The 18,616-nt window shown below is 45.9% G+C and overlaps 4 protein-coding genes across 4 annotated transcripts; 2 read left to right on the top strand and 2 right to left on the bottom strand.

The window, feature by feature from the left end:
* Nucleotides 1-862: 862 nt before the first annotated feature.
* On the bottom strand, nucleotides 863-3,527 carry PADG_02784 (chitin synthase D; the record flags this gene model as incomplete). Its single annotated transcript, XM_010759829.1, has 3 exons — nucleotides 863-2,999; nucleotides 3,222-3,388; nucleotides 3,471-3,527. The coding sequence occupies 3 exons, from the start codon at nucleotides 3,525-3,527 to the stop codon at nucleotides 863-865; spliced, it is 2,361 nt and encodes a 786-aa protein (XP_010758131.1).
* A 1,773-nt stretch (nucleotides 3,528-5,300) lies between these two features.
* On the top strand, nucleotides 5,301-6,847 carry PADG_02783 (uncharacterized protein; the record flags this gene model as incomplete). Its single annotated transcript, XM_010760300.1, has 2 exons — nucleotides 5,301-6,502; nucleotides 6,625-6,847. The coding sequence occupies 2 exons, from the start codon at nucleotides 5,301-5,303 to the stop codon at nucleotides 6,845-6,847; spliced, it is 1,425 nt and encodes a 474-aa protein (XP_010758602.1).
* Nucleotides 6,848-8,094: 1,247 nt separating this feature from the next.
* On the bottom strand, nucleotides 8,095-9,828 carry PADG_02782 (uncharacterized protein; the record flags this gene model as incomplete). Its single annotated transcript, XM_010759828.1, has 3 exons — nucleotides 8,095-8,273; nucleotides 8,374-9,393; nucleotides 9,576-9,828. 3 exons carry the CDS (start codon nucleotides 9,826-9,828, stop codon nucleotides 8,095-8,097), a joined length of 1,452 nt encoding a protein of 483 aa, XP_010758130.1.
* A 5,530-nt stretch (nucleotides 9,829-15,358) lies between these two features.
* On the top strand, nucleotides 15,359-18,128 carry PADG_02781 (uncharacterized protein; the record flags this gene model as incomplete). The annotated part of the gene is made up of 4 exons (XM_010759827.1): nucleotides 15,359-15,496; nucleotides 15,652-16,150; nucleotides 16,212-16,971; nucleotides 17,051-18,128. The coding sequence occupies 4 exons, from the start codon at nucleotides 15,359-15,361 to the stop codon at nucleotides 18,126-18,128; spliced, it is 2,475 nt and encodes an 824-aa protein (XP_010758129.1).
* Nucleotides 18,129-18,616: the final 488 nt, after the last annotated feature.

Below are 18,616 nucleotides of genomic sequence, written 5' to 3'. Positions count from 1 at the left end.
TGGGCGGGCAGCTTTATATTATTTATGACTTTTTCCTTGTGCAGGCGGCCCAAGTGGGATGAAGGTTCTGGATCGGGCGCAGGTAGTGGTACCTCTGGTCCACGGCTTCAACGGCAAAAGTGTGGGCACAATATGGATTACGCTGACCCTCTGTTTACCTGCGCGACACAGCTATTGAGACATAATATATGCTATATATTACATGATGGATGAAAAGTATTACTACTCCTCCATCCCTAATGCGCTTTTTCTTTCCTTAATTTTTAATTACTTTTGCAGTATGTAGTAAGAATAAGAACAATGAAAACATATCAGACACGGACAGACACGGACAGACACGGTCAAGCTGGATGTACCGGTACCTCGTTCTGCACACGCTGTGTTTTCTTGTCGTCACATCCCTCTTGGCATCACGTGGACCGAACCTTCCAGCAAGTTTTCTGCGGCTTCTTTTATTTTCTTTCATTTTCCATCTCTGCACAGCAGCGGAGATGAGAGAAGTTGAACCAACACTTGCAACAACACACCCAATACTCCGCGATGATAAAATAGTAATACTCAAGATAGGAAGAAAAGAAAGTTATTGGTGTTCTTGGCATAATTAACCCGTCGTTCAAACAGTGCTTCAGTAATCTATAAAACCAATGCCTACCCTAGTCACACGCACATCCCATAACCCAACGCCGGAAAATACAATAAACAGAAAAGAAAAGGGGCAGAAAGGAAAAAGTGAAGAAATCAGGAAATCAGGGGAATAGGCGAATAAGTCAGGGGTCAGAGAAGAATGGCCCCCCTCCCAAAAAAAAAAAAAAAAAAAAAAAAAACACAGCCAAAGCCAAAAAAGAGTCCTCATTGTAAACTTTTAAACCATATCCCCTGGATCGGGATTACAATCCCGCGATCTCTTAACTAACCACGCCGGTCTCCGCCCCTTCTTTCCATAGTCCTCACCACCCTGATCTCTCCCTTCCTCCTGCTGTTGCTGCTCCGCATCATCCCCTACATCCCGTAATCCTCCTTCCAACTCTGCTGCAGCTACATCATCACCATCCTCTACAGCATGAACAGGACTATTCCTCCCCAAGGGACTCCTCCCCGCCGACCGCCCACGAATCGTATCGGGCGGAGTCAAATTCCCGCTCCCGCCATCATATGCTTGGAAAGCCAGCCCAGAGTTACTACCCCCCCTCTCTCTGTCCCTGTCCCTCTCGGACACATCGTCCCGCTGATACTGCTCGTCGTAATCGCCCCACTCAACACCAACACTCGAACAAGCTCTTGACTGCCGCGCGAGCTGCAACTTCCTCTGATCCTCCTCACCCATAATACTCTCCACAGTCCGTGGCATGTGTATTATCGAACTCGACCCGTTGGTCCAGTCTGAATCGAAGGATGCGCGTGGGTGCAAGGGGAGTGGAGAGAGGCCTTGGTAAGTCACGTTCAGGTTTCCATGTCCATTTGTATTTGCATTCGCGTTGTGGCTGTGGTTGTAATTCCGCGGCAAAAAGTCTGGAAACGTCATCGTGGATATGTTCTCGTTCTCTGTGTAGTAGTATCCATTTGGCTGTAGATCTGGTGCCGCGAATCGTCCTTCAATCCCCTCCGATGGATGGATGGGGACGACGGAGGTTTTCCCCTCAGCACCTGCGCGGAAAGTATCGACATTAACATTCAGCTCGTCACCTGTCGCTTTTGCTTTCACTGCGGCTTCCTCAGGAGTCGTATTTTCATCTGCTGCTGCTGCATCCGCGCGCGGGCCACCCCATGTCCGCTGGCCGGCGGTGAAGATTCCGTAAACCATGTAAAGCCAGTTGAAGAAGGGATTCAGAAGGAACATGAGAGGATAGAGCCATGCTTTGTACCGTCGAAGCTTGGCGCCGAAGTAGAACATTAACAGGTAATTCAAGCCTAGAGATACTGCGATGAAGCCGACAGGGAGGTTTTCGATGCGGTTAGATGTTGTCATGACCGATATGATCATGATGAAAAAGAGGAGCGCTGTTGTGCGGATTGTATTTTGCATGAAGCGAACGAGGCAGAGCATGGGATATCGATACCACAAACGGATGTCGGTGAGCATACATACTTCATTCGTGATGAAGCCGAGGAACCACCGTCTTCGCTGTTTCAGGAGACTGCGGAATGTTTGCACGGCCTCCGTTTTACAAAAGGCACTCGTGCACATTTGTATTTGGTAGCGCTCCTTGGCTCCAATCATGAAAAGATGGGTGAGCCAGCGGTCTTCGCCAAGATGGCATTTGCCGAAATCGAACAGGTCCTCGCACTGCTCTGCTTTATCCGCAAAATAATATTTGGCCATTTTGCGGAAGGCTGAGAAGCGGAGAATCGTTAGAGCGCCTGGCAGGCAAGTAACTGATCCGCATCCTGATTCAACCGATCGCTCAAACAGTTGGCCGTGGATATACTCCATATCCTGTAATAGAGTAATGAGAGTGTTCTTTTGAGTGGTGGAGGTGATAACGCCCGTCATGGCTAGCATATTGCGTTTACTCCCCGGTTTTAACTCCATGTCGTACATGAAATTCTGAAGGCAGACTCGATCGAGAATGCAATCCGAATCGATAAAAAGCACGAAGAGATTGTCATGTCTCTGAAGGTATTTAGCGTAAACCTTGTCGATTAGTTTGAAGGTCTGCTTTTGACAATGTCTTTTTCCACCATGCTTGAAACGCGATACAGTTATTCGAGCACCTTTATAAGACACGTCGATGCTTTCTGGGTAGCTCTTGAGTGTGACGGGAATGCCAAGATGACCGACCACTGTGAGATATGACTCGTCGACTTGACCTCCATCGTAGGATAGAAAGACATGAATGCATGATGGTGGATAATCACAGTCGACCACCGAGTTCACAGCTTTGATTAGTACGTCAGGTTCCTCCTTATACACCGGCATGACGATGACAGTTTTAGGAGCAGTACATTCATCAAGGACCTCCTTGATCCGTTTTGTCCGTCCGACAGAATTTGTCACCAATCTGTATATGCAGAACAACCAGGGAATAATCAGGAGAATGGAGAAAGTCCAGAAGGCAAACCATTGTAGGAAGGAAACGACTTCGTCAGGAAAATGTCTTGTGATAGTTGGTGGGAGAGGAAGCGTAACCACCATAACAGGGAGAAAAGTGCCCCTAACCAGGGACTAGGTGGTCAGCGAGGGGCTATTGTGGGGATGAGAAAAAGGTGACGAGAAGCCATACCGAAATGCCGTGAAAAACACCATCATGACAACAGCAAGTACTTTAATGCTCCAATGATCTGCTTTCACAAACACTTTGCCCAGGCAGTATAAAAAAGCTGCTAGCCATAGAAACCACTCCAGGAAAGCAGCTACAAGGAACGGGCCTAGTATGGAAACATAGATGATCTATTGAAAATAACAGTTAATATTCGCGACATTTACGGGTTCCCTCCCCCCCCCCCCCCAATATGAGAACGTCAAGACTTACATCCTTTGTTGCCCATTCAGATTCATCGTAGGCAGATCTATAGGTGTACGCCACCATTTTGGGCAATATTCGAAGATTCGATGTCTCTTTCTATCCACAGTTGTCAATCCCTTAAACAGGAGACGAATTGTGGAACACGCAGTAGAAGGAGGAAGAAGAATATTAAAAGAGGAATAATATAACCCAGCACCGATCAGCCCAGCTGGCCGATCTTATGCAGGCTGCCACGGGTCCACGTTCAGTCAGTCATTGGCATGGAAGAACACAGGAGCACATCGGTAGCTGTCAAACTGTAGTATTGGGACTCGGAGTCAGGGATCTGTCGCCTGCAGGGGGCCGGAATTTGTGCAGCTTGGAATGGAATCACGGGTATAACATGTAAGTATTTCGTGCGGACAGGGTTTTGATAAAGTTTCCAGAAGGCGGGAAGACGTTGATAGCTTGTGTTCCTCGCAGTTGGCGGGTGGAAAAATGCTGCAGATCAGAGGATGGGCCAGCTCGAAATGTGAATAGCGAATGACAACAAAGACCCAACATGAGATATAACACACTGTCTTAATTTCGAGATTATTTCCCCCCACCAAGATAAACATGCATAAGAACACAGAGAACTGTGTTGCTGTAAAAGAAATATTATTTCAATAAGGGGGAGGATTGGGAGATATTACGGTGTTTGATCATCAGCGACTGAACACACAGCAGAAAGAGAGACAAAGGCAAATTAAAAAGCCGCATAATTCACAACCCCAACAAGCTAAGCTTGTATATTATCAGCAGGAGCAAGGGCAGGTTCCCACAGCAGGTGCAGCCCCCAGAACGCAGCAGTTCGAGGCTGCTACATACATTTTGGTAGCAACCAGTTCCGGGCGGGAGAAGGTATGTGTATGGTGTGCCTCTATTAGTGACTGGCTGGGTAGAGAGTGAGTGCGGTGTGCTGTGTGGGGATGAATGCATAAAGGGGAGCAAAGAGAAAACCCGCGTGGGTGAGGCCGAGCAGGTTATCTGATTCCCCATACTTTTGCGGGTGGTATAAATAGCTGAGACCGCTGCAAAATGTTAACTGTGCGGTACATTGATTCAGTTCAACTAGAGGAGACCGTGTGGGGATGGGATTGAAGGGCCATCATCCATCAACCGCCACTGGCGGGCGTTACAGGGTAGGGTCCCTCCCCAGAGCCACAATATGCACTCATGGTCCTAGTCTGCGTATATCTCGCATAACTGATCCCTCATTGTCTGGGTTCCAGCGTATGGATGAACATTCAAGTCTAGGCAGAGGGGAACAACCGTTGAACTCCGTGTGGTTGGTGAACTATGCAGCCGGATCGGATCAAAGAATTTCCCTCCTCTCTTTGTCACTCCGTTGCCAATGAAAAATAAAAAAAGTTCCAGACATTCCCCCACCCTTCTCCAGCATCCCACACCCAACGACAATCGTTTCTACCTTCTTCCCACGATTTGTTTTGATTTATACCATTAACATTGTTTGTCATAATAAATTACTTTATAGGGAGCTTTTGATCTTGAAATATTCCGTTCTTGTATTTGCGTGCGGTATTTCCGTCCGCAGGTAGTCAGACCCAACTCGCGACCGCGCTGGAATCCCCCCACCGGCGCCTTATTCATAGAGCAATCTAAGAATATCCGTAACAAAATCACTCGATTTAGCAATACCAATGGTCTAGATCTGTTACAGTTTGCTCGAAGCTTAATTTGTATCTCGGCCGTCGAGAGACAACAGAACACACAGGAACATCCCCTCTTCCTAGTTAGGACGGGTGCCTGCTTCTCCTCGCCTTACACGAAGAGAATCAAAATATAAATCACACTATGGCTGAAGAACAGAAACAAGCTACCCCTCCAGTGGATGCGAATCCAAATGTCCAAGCTGAAAATGATTTAAAGCAGGTGCTCCAGAATCATAAGGCCCAGGAACCAAAGGAAACGGAACTGAAGGCAGATGTCGATGTGGAGATGACAGCACCAGAACCTAGCGAAATCAACGACGCAGCAGGTACAAATGGCAAGGCGTCGGAAGAAGGAGCTGGTGACGATGTGGAAGCTAAAGAAGAAGCTCGAATTATCGCTGCCGCTGCGAAAATGGGCCAGGACGCTGAAGCGAAGAACGAGAACAAGGACGAGCAAAAGGGCACCGGCAGAAACCACAGGCAGTCATCGCGGGGTGGCCGTGGCGGAACTCGACAGCGGGTAAACTACCGCGATAACATCAAATCGGATGTTTCAACCTTGAAGGAAACCAGTGACCCAGACGAGATCCGCAAACAGGTCGAATTCTATTTCTCAGACTCAAATCTCGTCATGGATAAATTCCTCCTCTCAAAAGTAGGCGGGAGCGAAAACAAGCCCGTTGAACTCTCCCTCCTCCACTCCTTCAAACGTATGCGCCGTTTCCAACCCTTCAGCGCCGTCGTCGATGCCCTCAAGGACTCCAAAACTCTAGAGCTCACAAACGACAACACCTGCGTCAAACGCAAAATTCCCCTGCCGGAGATAGTCAAGGAATCCGTCGATCCGACCGCCATCAAGGTGTTCGAGGACAAAGCGATGCAACGCAGCATATATGCCAAGGGCTTTGGGCCGGAAGAACCAAGCACGCAATTCGACATAGAAGCCTTCTTCACGCCCTATGGTCCCACGAACGCCATCCGTCTCCGCCGCACGCCCGAGAAGATCTTCAAGGGGAGCGTGTTTGTGGAGTTTGATAGCGAGGAGACTCAAAAGGCGTTTCTGGCGCTTGACCCGAAGCCAAAGTGGAAGGGGACTACAGAGTTACTGATTAAGAGCAAGAAGGATTATTGCGATGAGAAAATTAAGGAGATTGAGGCGGGGAGGTTGAAGCCTAATACCGGGAGGGGGAGGGGTGGGCATCATCGGGGACGTGGTGGTTCATCGAATCAACATGATCGTCGCAAAGATGATCATAAGAAGGGCTTTAGGGGGGGGAAGGGTGGACGAGGTGGTCAAAGAGGCGGCAGAGGCGGCGGGCGGACGGAGTTGCAGAAGGATGCTCGGTATGTTTCTTTTCTCTATTTCCATTCCATGGGACGAATTACGTCTTTTTGTCTCCATTCAAAAGTCTATGACTTGATGTTCCTTTTTCTTTTTCGCTTATCCTCCCTGCTTCTCTCGATAGTGGCGTTCCCGTCATCCAAGTCTCACCAACTGGAAAACCACCAGCAACAAACGATGACTCGACAACCAAGACCGGTCAGAAGCGCGCGCGGGAAGATGGCGATGCAGCCGCTAATGGAAGTGGGAATAGCAACGGAAATGGCAACGCTGTTTCCAATGGCGCTGGTCCTGCTGCGGAGTCTGAAGCCCCTCCCGCTAAAAAGGTTGATGTTAAAGAGTCATGAGCAACGGCTCAATGAATTCTCGCCTGTTTTCCCACTGATCGCATAAATTGTCAGAAGAAATATTAAACATGATGAGTTATTTGGTAAAATCAATTGCGTCGAAAGCTTTTGTAAAACAAAAAGTTTCTTTTTGTCATTGGGGCGTGATTGGGGTTACTGTCTATCAGAAGAAGTTATATCGGATCGGATACTTGTTTTTTTTTTCCGTCTTTTTTGTTGCCATATACTTCCGTTCCTATCTACTTCTTTCTCTCGCCATGTCAATTATTTGCATTTCTTATCCGTCCTATTTCTTAATTTCCCCTTTTTTCCTTTATATTCATCCTCTAGTTTTTCTCTGGGCTTTTTGGAGTTTACCTTTCTGCTCACTTCCTTCTCTTCCCTCTCCCGGCAGGGTGCCGACTGTGTACCAAGAACTTGTACTTTCCTTATGGCATTGTCAAGCATACGCCGCCATATATATTCTCCCTTTTTTTCCTGTCATAATCTCTCTATGAAGGGAGGGCTTTTACTATGTTTAACCAGCATGTGTGTGGGTATCTACCCTTTTGTCCTATTCTCTCTGCATGTCTTGTCTCCCATACATATGTAGCTTCTTGACTGAAAAGTGAACAGCTAGTTTCTAATTAACTAACCGGTCAATAAATCAGCCATCTTATTCAAATACTGGACGATGGGCCTTCCATGCTACGGTTTGCCAAGAGAACTAGTATTATGAGCGTTAACATAACAGTCTGCATTGGCTAAAGAGTTGGGTATATTGGTAAGAAGAATACAAAAGACGCGTCAGAAAACACTGCACTGAAAAGAAGTCAACTCACGGTGCCTCTAGGCCTTCCATGATATTGGTATTTGACATGGATGAGAAGAGTCCAAACAATACGACAGCAGAACCGCCCGTGACAACCAGCCTGCCAGGAGAAAATGGAAATCGCTGATATTCCATTGCCCAACAGGGTACGCCTTGCTTCATTGTCTCTTTATTAAAATAAGCCGTTCGTAGTGTTGCCACTGGTTGCTTGCAATTTGTTGGAAACCACCGCTGTCAGCTCAACCGCCACGAATTACCAGCCACAAGCGAACTTGATGAGCGAGTATCATATCATATTATTAAAAACATCATTGAATAATAAAAGGGGTATATGTCAAGAAGCAAAATTAACAAATGTAAGAGAAACAAGAAAATGCCTGATCATTGGCAAAGAGGGAAGGAAATACCCATTTGTTTTGAATGGGTTCTTGATTCGCTACAGGCGCGCCTTAGATTGGGATCTTGGAGGTGGTGTGATTTTTTGGTCAAGCTTGTGCTTCAGTCTCTCAGAGTTGACCATATATGCGCTTGGGAACCAGCTGGACAGTTTCTTCTCATCGTCGCCAAATATCATGTTGGTAAGCGCCTCTGCACAAAGGAAGCAGGAGACCATTCCTGTAATTTGGAAGGGAGGGCAATAAAGGTTAGAAATAAAATCCATCCCGTGAAATTGGGGTAAAGTAAACGGGCATCAGGGAAAAGAGGGAAAACTCACCATGTCCCTGGAACGATGCCGAGATAAACAACCCCGATTCCCCCGGCATCTCCCCAACCAACGGATACCCATCGGCACTGTAGCCCATAATACCCGTCCATTCCTGCCTCACACGACCAGCACGATCATCAGAGCCCCAATTCTTCCCGAAAAACTCCACCGTCGACGCAGCCAGATATTCACTAATAGCCGGCTCCACACCGGAGTCATCCGTATTACCATAATTGGCTAAACCCTCATTCTTGCTCTCGCAGAACCCACCTCCGATAACGATGTCGCCCGGATACTTGGACGTCTCCGGGCATTGAATCATGTAATCGAAGCCGCTGCCGTAATTGAAAGAGTAGGTGGTGGAGAGAGTGGAGGACGGCATTTTTGACCCGGGTCTATGCGCTGTTACCTGTCCGCGAACGGGGACTATGACGCCTTGAAGTTTCGGGTAGATGGCTGCTGTGTAGCCGTTTGTTGCCATTACGACTTTTGAAGCTTGTATGTGGCCGCGTTGAGTCACGATTGTCCAGCTGGTCTTGTTCGTTCTGCTGCTGCTGCTGCCGCTGTTACTAGAGCTATTACCATCATACCTATGTAAACCGGTTACGGGAGTATTTGTTTGCAAATTCAGTCCTTTCTCCAGACATAGCTTGAGAATCCCGATGACAAGCTTGTATGCGCTAAGACTGCCAGCTTCGTATGTAATAGCACCGGCGGCGCCGGGGACGAGGAACTTCTCTTCTGTTTCCTTTCTGTTCCAGAACGTGTACTTGCTTGCGGGATGGTTTGGCATGGCCTTTTGCATGAACTGGACGGCTTGGACGGCTTGATCGAGGGTGTCTTGATTGTATATGATATCTGCGGTGTCGATGTGTCTGCTCTCGCAGTCAATTGTATGCTTCTTTGCAAAGGCGTGGACTTGTCGGACGGTGTTGAGTTCGAGTTTTGCGATTTTTATGGCTTCTTCAAGGCCAAGTTTTTGCACGTTTGTGGGAAAGGTTGTGTAGGAAGCCCCTTTGGTGTGACCACCTAATTCAAATTGTCACGATACGTCTGATTAGCGAAGTTGTCCATACGAAAGTCACCTCCTCTTTCCCCTGTTTGTACTCCTTATATCACATGTACACAGGAGAAGTAAAAAATAAAGTAAAATAAAAACAAAAATAAAAAAAAAGAGAAAAAAAGAGGGGGGGGAAAGAATTGAATCGTACCATTTCTTCCTGTTGCTCCACTTACTGCCTGTCTCGCCTCTAACAATACAATCTTGGTCCCTGGAGCTCGACATAGGATATTATACGCAATAGTTGCGCCAGAGATCCCTGACCCAATTATGGCAATATCCACCTGCGATGGAAGCTGCGTAGTCGAACATATGTCCCCGATCTCATCCGGTGGATTTTGCCAGTACGAGATCGTGGGATTTGGATGAGGTAGCGATACTGGAATAGAGATTCGTTTGTTCATTTTGCTTCTTCGAAAAAAAAAAAAATCAATCAATCAATCAACTCCTTTTGTCTGTCTCTTCCAGCGCTGTTGAAAAGACTTCCTCTGTTTAGTGGAGAAGGCAAAACGTTACTCTCTGGTGAGGATAAACAGTAAACAGTAACTACTAGGCAAAAGGGCCCCCTTTTCGAAACCGGCAGAAGCCAAAAACGGGTTTCCCGAGGGTATATCAAAGTCAACCTAAGGACGGCCAGACCAAGAACTGTGCGCTTTCCGCTTCACTTTCTAACAGAGCAGACAAAGAAATCGCGACAGAGGGTTTCCATATAAGAGAGACACTGAAACCTTCATGTGTGTTATTAGCAGTGAGGAAGTGGTCCGGCCCTCGCCTCCCATGATCTACCCCATGGCGGGCGGCAGGGCATGCTAAAACGATGAGATAATGTGACCGCAATATCATACGAATATATATCATAGTGCTACCGCACTCCCGGAATGATTCATTTTCGCCTCAGGGAATTTCCCCGCGGTTGGATGCCTGCGCCGTGAATCAACTGACCGGTTTCATACAGAACCTTCGTTGTCCCGGATGGTGGTCTGATTGGAAGGCAATGCCTTTTAAATGTGTCAGACGATTATCCTTTGGGCATATAGAAAGTATATCCAGGTGTGTAGGCCTCATAAACAACAAGAAAAATAACAGTCATGGTGTGGTTTTGCCTGTTGAGTGGTTATTAGTCAATGACTCCCATCACCAAAGCACCACCACACCATCATCATCATCATCATTATCATCATCATCGTCAATTCAGCAGCCAGGAGACATCAAAACAAGGTTAGGGTTTCCCCTATTGCGCTTAAAATGTGTAGGCAAACTTTATCTTATCGCCCGTGACGGCGTGACCTCCATAATCTGATTCTCACCCACCAATCAGCTGCAGCAGATAACTATTTCAATGTATCCGCCAAGCTCCTAGCAGGTCATGTGACACGTTGGAGCTCAATCTCCCGCAACCCATCCTTCGGAGTTTTATATCAGAGACAAGTTACAGAGCAGACTCAAGGCGCTGGGCAGGCGTATGTCGCCACGGACACGTCACAAACAGGGAGGAAATAAATCTTGATTCCACTTTTATTTGCTGTCTTATTCTCCAACTCCCTGTCCAATTTCTTCTCTTCCTCCTTCGCCAATCTTTGCTCTGTTTGTTAAAATTCGATATGTCCTTCACGTCTGGTGTTCAGTATTGCGCCGGAATACCTTAAGCTTCTTTTGAAAGTCATAGTCCCCTACAGCCCAAGTACTGGCCAAGGTCCTAGTGCTAACAATTTGCACTGAACTGTACATGCATACATATAACTCTGTGTTTTGGACTATGACTTTATATATCCAGCAAGCGAGCAGCATTGCCAATTTTCAACGCCAATGAATGTTTCGAAGGAGGTCTCCGGAACCACGTCACTGCAGCATCGAATGCCAAAGACAAAAATATCCCATTGAATTACCTGTTCCGCCCACTATCGCACCTGTTTGTCTTCATCCGCTGGATTTGGATGATCTGTTTCGGCTCTGGACGTGGAGAAATGCGGTCCGCAGCAAAACGGGAGTTTCTGCGTATAAGTGCGCTAAACATTAGGGGCTCTCATGGCCTTGGAGCCCCCTTAAAAGCCTTCTCTCGCAATTTCCGCCGCTAGGAGCAATAAATGCGTCGTATCATGCCTATATTGCCATGTATTATGACACCTTCAATCCAAATTTTGATGCCGGTACGGTTGAAAAACCACACCCCCCTCTCCCTCTACGTTGTATCCTCCTACCGTATAATTAAAGTCTTTTTCGTCCCACATTTTGTGCGCCAATAGCAGCCAACGCCATCCTTGATATAGTCGTTACGCATTGCATCCCCTGCAGCTGTAAGACGATGACACGTGGTGATATTTACCCCATCGAAAAGTCCACAACACGAACGTCATCTCAATGTCATATAATCGCTATTTGCTATTGAAATTGCCACGGCCAAAACTTGACCAAATCCTAGCTTAGCTGGGAATGCCACCTACGGAGGCTTAATTCCACGTGTTTTGTGTTCAATAATATCCCAAAACCCTCTCAAGAATGTTCAGCCCGGAAACCCACGAACAGTTCATGGCATGATTCTGACAATGGCGTATCGATGCATATTCAACCGATCCAGGCGCTGGGTAAATCGATGAGGTTCAATAAGATTGCCGCCAGGTAACGCAACCGATGATGGGTCGTATGAAAGTTATTTATGTCACGTGGGGGTGTGCTGCAATTCATCTATTTGCCAGGAGCTGAGGCACATGAACGTGTCCCTCCTTTAGTTTTCCAACAGATCTTGCGGTCCGCTCTCGGCTTTGAATATCGGCAAATTTTCAAAAGTAATTCGAATTCACTTTCGGATCAAACACGTATCATATGACTCGGATGCCCAAGGTTGTTAACTATATACAACCTTTCTTGGTCTAGATATGCCTTCATCCTTTCTTTCTTCTTTTTTCCATCTCCTTTTCGAGGTCTGCACGATTTTCCATATGCTGGGGACGAAAGTGGCTTTCTTCATGCAGGAGATCAAGAGACTCCAATTTGATGGTAAGGTAGGCCCCATGCAATCATTACAATGTGCTTCCCCCGTTTCCGCTCTGAGGGAACACGATAACGGTCGCCCATGGAATGAACTGGGCGAACTGGATTCAGGAAATATAAGGAAGAAATAAAGCATCTTGTCTCAAACAATACAGCGGTACTTAACCAAGTTTATAATTTCCAAGTTTATTATAACTTTACAAGCCCGTGTCAGATTCGACCATGACGAGTACCCTTCCGAGAGAGTGGCTAATAGAACGCGAGTCAAGTGCTGTTAAATTATTTAAGTTTCAGAGGCACCCTCCCTATCGCGCTGAAATAACTAATTTATATCCGGCAAAAGTTAACTCGTGCAAATAGCAACATACCCCCACTGGTGGTTTATGACAGCTGACACTATGCCGCTGTTTGAAGAAGTCTTGCGAAAGGATTCAATCACACATCTCAGCCAGCGGCGTGTCCAAACACGTCTGTCTACTGAATCTCTTTTAAGGGCTTTCTTTTCAAGGTCTTCCTCATCCGGGAAAAAAAATATTCCGTCATCCACACCATCGCGCTGTGAAGGTTAAACTACTCAATGAAAGTTTACGCTCACTGTTTCCTCCCAGTTTAGCAATTAACACTTCTATGGATTTAATCCTGTTGCTGAATAATAGAAATATGTATTTGCAATTAGAGGATATAGCACTGGAGAACCGGCTTGAAAGCTATGCATATCGTGGCTTTTGGCACTTTGGGGGACCGTTCCTCTGGTTTATTCCCGCCAAGTCCATGATAAAATTTCTTGAAAGTTGATGGTTAGAGTGGCATCGCAATTACCTAGTTTGCTTAGATATAACTGCTTTTATAGGTGTGCCATTTTTCTTGAGGGTTGGAGCTTTCTTTACGGAGTATGATGGGGGGGAAATGTATATTTTGCAAACCTCTATTGCGACTTCGAGAATCGTGCCCCGCACCAACCGTATTAGTTTCGTGTTTGATGCAACAACCTTTTCCCTTGAAAGGGTACATACTATTTACTGATACAGGCCATATTATATGCAAGAACCACTCAAATATGACAGCTATATTTGTTGATCGTCTCTAGACTGCTATCTCCTTTGGGTTAATTGTTTGATATTGTCTTGTTTCTAATTTCTACTTAACTTTTAAGATAGTCTATTCAGGAAATGATAGATGTTTTCATGGTGGGCATTTTCACAAATTGGTTTTGGTTTAATTAATATCAAACTTTAAGTGCTGATGCATCTGAAGAGACCCTAATTACCGCAAAATTTTTCTGTCTCACTTCTTTTTAAGACATCATGTTTGTTCCTTTTGAATAAATGTCTTGAAATTTTCCTTTCTCTTAGCATCAAGTTGATATCTCTCTACACTTAGCTAAAGAATCATGTTTTTAGCTATGTATTTATTAAATAATGAAAAGTCTCATGTGAGACTTCACTGCTAAATTTGAAAGGTCTAGAATTTGAAGAGTCTATTCTTAAGAATCATCAAATATTTGAGATCGCTCAGCAGGACAAAAAGAAAGCCAATTTTTAGAAAAAATAAATATATCTCAAGAGGGAGCCAAATCCCTAATATTTAATGGTAGATGAAGCATTTTCTTAATATATTACCCGTGGTTCTGGCTAGAATTGAACTATACCCAATTTTTCAAATGAGCGTAGAAGGTCAAGTTAAGCGACGGAAGGTAAAAGCATCTCTATCTCTCCACATTTGCATTGAAATGGCCTTCAAAATTCACAATGGAGCAAAATGGTAGAGTTGTATAAACACCCGAATTCATGATCCATGCCAAAATACCAGGACGCCTGGCTCTCATTTCACTTGATAGCCCAACCTGGCAAATATGGAATGTTTGTGCCATGTTCCCTTGCTATCCCGAAATTAAAATTAGCTGGAAATTTGCCCGTCCCGCTTAAGAAATCACGAGGATGACGCTGAACCATGGGAGATCTTCAATTGAACGGCGGAATTCCTTAAGTCCAGGGACGGATAAGATCCGGAATCTCCTCCAAACTGCCACATGCACGTTTGGTAAAGGGAAGAAATTCACTGAACTGGTAGAAAGCCGAGCAACAGCGGTTCATATCAAAATTTGGCCTTCGCCGTCGCGGGGCCACTAACATCAGGCGGTACCAGCAAATAATCTGCCATGCTCATCCCAATCACTGCTATCAATAGATTGCTTTAGCAGAGTTCACTTGGATTTTAACAGCTGTGAGCTCAATCTCATGGTGATTTGGCTGGCATTCTAGGGGTGGACTGTTTTCGATCGGATTCAATCGGGATAGAGAATAAATGGGTTGGCTTTCACCTTCAACGTCACACGGTGCACCTTACATACGTAGCTATTTATTCACTGCATTATTACCCCTTGGGGATGGGAGCATGTGCGATTGTAGCCGTAGATGGAACAATTGAAAACGCCAGTTCGGGGAGGCGTCATAGTTACGGGAATCCGGCGGACTCTTATATAACTAGGGAATTACAGCAAATGTGCAATCCATGCTAGCGCCATAAGAGGGAAATCAATTACTCGTAATTAGATATACTCTCGGGCTAGCTAGAGCGACCATAATCTCAGCTGCAAATCTCCCGTAAGCCGTTTGGAAAAAGAAGCCGACGAAGACCCCCGATATTAGGGCTGGGGTATGGTGATGACTCAGCGATCGAGCTTTGTTGGTTCCGCGCAAATGCGGGATGAGAGAATTAGACATCATGGCTCAGGCCGCCTTAAGAGACGAAGATGGCCGAACAATCGAAACGTTTGGTCTCTCATCTCGGAGATTGAACTGTTCGGGATTCCCGATATGCGAAGTTGTGTCCTACTCGTGAGGAGGCTTCATATCAATAGCTACAAGCTGGCTATCCCCTATAGAGAGCCCATAGGCATCAAAGTGGAATTGATGTGAGGTGTTGAACAATAATATATTGGTCCCGATGGACGAAGCTGCTACTACCAAGACCTCCTTTCCCGATGCATGGGGAAAATCACCTCAAAAAGGCTCTGCACTTTCAGCAGAGCTAGCCAATACTCGCATCGCTCACACGTTGACCGCTTGTACACGATGTCGACAGGTATATCGATCCCAACCCCAACCCCGCTGCCTCTGCAGCTGAGGTTGTACCATACCCCTTGCGCCTCATTCTTGTTCCACCATTCTCGCATGGGATACCCCAAGCCATCATCACCCGTCAACAACATTTGCCGCCGCTAATACGTGAAAACGTAGAGAAAATCAAGATGCGACCCCGGCATTCCCCGATGCGAGCCATGTCAACGATCCAACGCAAAGTGTGTATACTATGACCCCGCGAGAAATGGAACCATATCAAGGACATATATAGTACAATTGAGGGAGCGGATAAAGGTGCTTAACCGGGAACTAGCCGTGATCGAGAGCGAAATAAATCATCGTCCGGATGCAGAACTCATGGTTCGTGGGGCTGGTCTCATCAGGTTCAAAGAAACAGATGAGTCCAAATTCCTGGGACCATCAAGTGGTATCGCGATTACTCGTCTCGTTATGGAAATGGCAAAACAAAACACTGATTCTAAAAGTATTAAAGAGGTTGTGAACGAGACCACTGCCCAGGAAATCAAATCAGCATTTACCCGCGAGAGCCAAAAACCAACCTCGAAAATATATCCCATGATAAGTTCGGTTGCAGAACCTAATCTTCCACCACGAGAATTGACATACAGATTAGTGGATATATTCATGGCGAAAGGTGAACCATATACCAAACAGCCATCGCGTTTAGTCGTATATGGTCTAACTTTTGTCGCTAGCTCAATACATGCTTCCTACTCTACATGAACCCTCATTCCTCCAGGAAATCAACGCTGTCCTCAATGGGTCTGAAGACCCCTGCTATAACTTCCAAGCTCGACTAGTTATTGCGATCAGTATGCAGAAGCTTAGCCCACAGTATGCGGGGCTGGCGGACAGCTATTATTTGGCTGCCCTTCCATTCTTAGATGACTGTACAAGAAAGATGGACATATCAACCTTACAGTGTTTCGCGCTTATAGCCCAATATTCATTATTAACGCCAACAAGGACTGCGGCGTATTGGGTTGTCGGAGTTGCTGTCAAACTTTGCCAAGATTTAGGCTTAACCGATGAGGCTACCATTACTAAGTCATCTTCGGGGCCCCTTGACTGTCTCGAACTTGATATGCGGAGGCGACTATTCTGGATTATAATATCTATGGAGTATGGTTTATCTCATAGCCTTGGTCGCCCAAGTGCTTTTGGGGCAACCCATGATCATATTAATGTGGAATTCTTTTCAATGGTCGACGATCGCTTCATCACACGCGGGGGTATCTTGCCAGGCAGCCAACCTATAATGAAGAAGTGCATTGCAATCCATTTCTTTAAAATGAGGCTACTCCAGGCCGAAATCCGGAGAACTTTGTATCTCAAAAAGCGCAATACACCTCTAAATGACAACGATCCGTGGTTCACTAACATGCTAGCGAAACTTGATCACTGGGTTGCTTCCTGTCCCAAAAACGATGAAGGTAGCGGACTTAGTGAACTGTGGTAAGTGCAGAAGTTGTGCTCCGGGTTATCTCCCCCATATGAATAGGTATTTAAGTTGTGGCAGCTAATTCACATCAAGGTTCCAAGGAAGACGGAACACAATGATTGTATTCATGTTTCGACCATCTCCACAAGTCCCGGAACCGTCGCTCAATGCTGCGAGGAAGTGTTACGATGCATCTATATTCAACATTAGAATGCACAGAAATCAAGTTGAGACGAGTTCTGTGGACTTGACCTGGATTTTCACGCAGTCGGTATTCATGGCTCTGAATACCATACTCTGGTCACTTTCATATCCCGAAATTCGACAGGAGCATCCTATCGAAGAGGTTAAAGAACACATTTCAATTGCCCTAGCCGTTATCACAGTAAGTGCTGAGCGATGGCCTGGGGTGGAATCTGCACTCCAGCTATATAGAAGCCTTATCGCGGGTTGTCTCAGAGCCTATGAAACTGGCGAATCATTTGTGGTGCATTCACCACCCAGCGGGGCCTCTCCGTTATCTTCACATGATGTTACGACTCCTCCACCTATGTCCAGTCCTTCTAGTGTTGCTACCATTTCTGTCGGCTCTTCTCGCCATACAACAACCAGAGACCGTGTGACGCCGGACGGGTCTTCCCCAATCCCTCAGCCGAAATCCATTCATTTTAATCCTTCACAGCCTTATTCCATGAATGTCGTTCGAAACTCATCACCCGAATCATCAACGACAACTACCTTATCCAATCCTTATCCGACACAACCTAAATATCACCAAGCAACCCAAGCTACGGAGCCGGTGGCAACCACATCGTACGGACCTTCATCCATCAACCCTAGTGATACACAGTTCGATCCAAATTCCTTATACAACACATTCCCTTCAGTGCTTCCAGGTCTGCAGCATTGGGATCCTAACTATAATCCTACTTCCACCACCGCAGGCCATCTCTCTTACCCGAGTGCCAGCGCTAACCCAATGTCTTGGCTGGGCTCGATTGGGGATCAATATTCACAGTTCTTCAACCAGCCGTACCCTGCAAATTGGCAAGGACGAAGTCTCAGTCAGCAAGAACAGATAGAACTAATGGAAAATCTAGTTCAAAATCCTCCTGAAGTCTCATACCGCCCTGATGAATCTACGACTTATTACAACAATGAAATTCCATGAAATTCGGGTTGTCACTTCTGAACTATCAAACACTTCTGAACGATAGTGCGTTTTCCTAATACAATTGTTGCTGGTTAGTTGGCGAATTCGCCTAGAGGGCTGGTTTCGTCCAATGTGATAAATGTGGTGCCATGAGATGACTTCGATTCCATTTCCATTGGCATGTGTTGTTCTCTATTTCTTTTCTTTTCTTTCTCCCTTTTATATTATTATTTATCTTGCATTGAAAACTGGTACAGGGTGATGTTGATTCGACTTTTTCTCTGTTATCAGAAGGGCGGAAGGATACGTTTTTGAATATATACCTTTTATGCGCGTGTGCGTGTTTCAAAATCTGCTTGACGAATTGTCAAAAGGAGGATTTCGGCGTCGATTAAAACCTGCTATTTTTTTTCCCTGTTATGTATCTCAGTTTGTTCCGTTCTTCGAAATCTGCTTCATGATACTTCAGGCTGTGGTTTATGCGTGTCTTGAGAAGTTACTTGGAG

Source organism: Paracoccidioides brasiliensis (genome assembly GCF_000150735.1).
Source record: "Paracoccidioides brasiliensis Pb18 unplaced genomic scaffold supercont2.3, whole genome shotgun sequence".
NCBI lineage: Eukaryota > Fungi > Ascomycota > Eurotiomycetes > Onygenales > Ajellomycetaceae > Paracoccidioides > Paracoccidioides brasiliensis.
The sequence above is the reverse complement of the archived record's forward strand: the minus strand, read 5'-3'. Positions and strand labels throughout refer to the sequence as shown.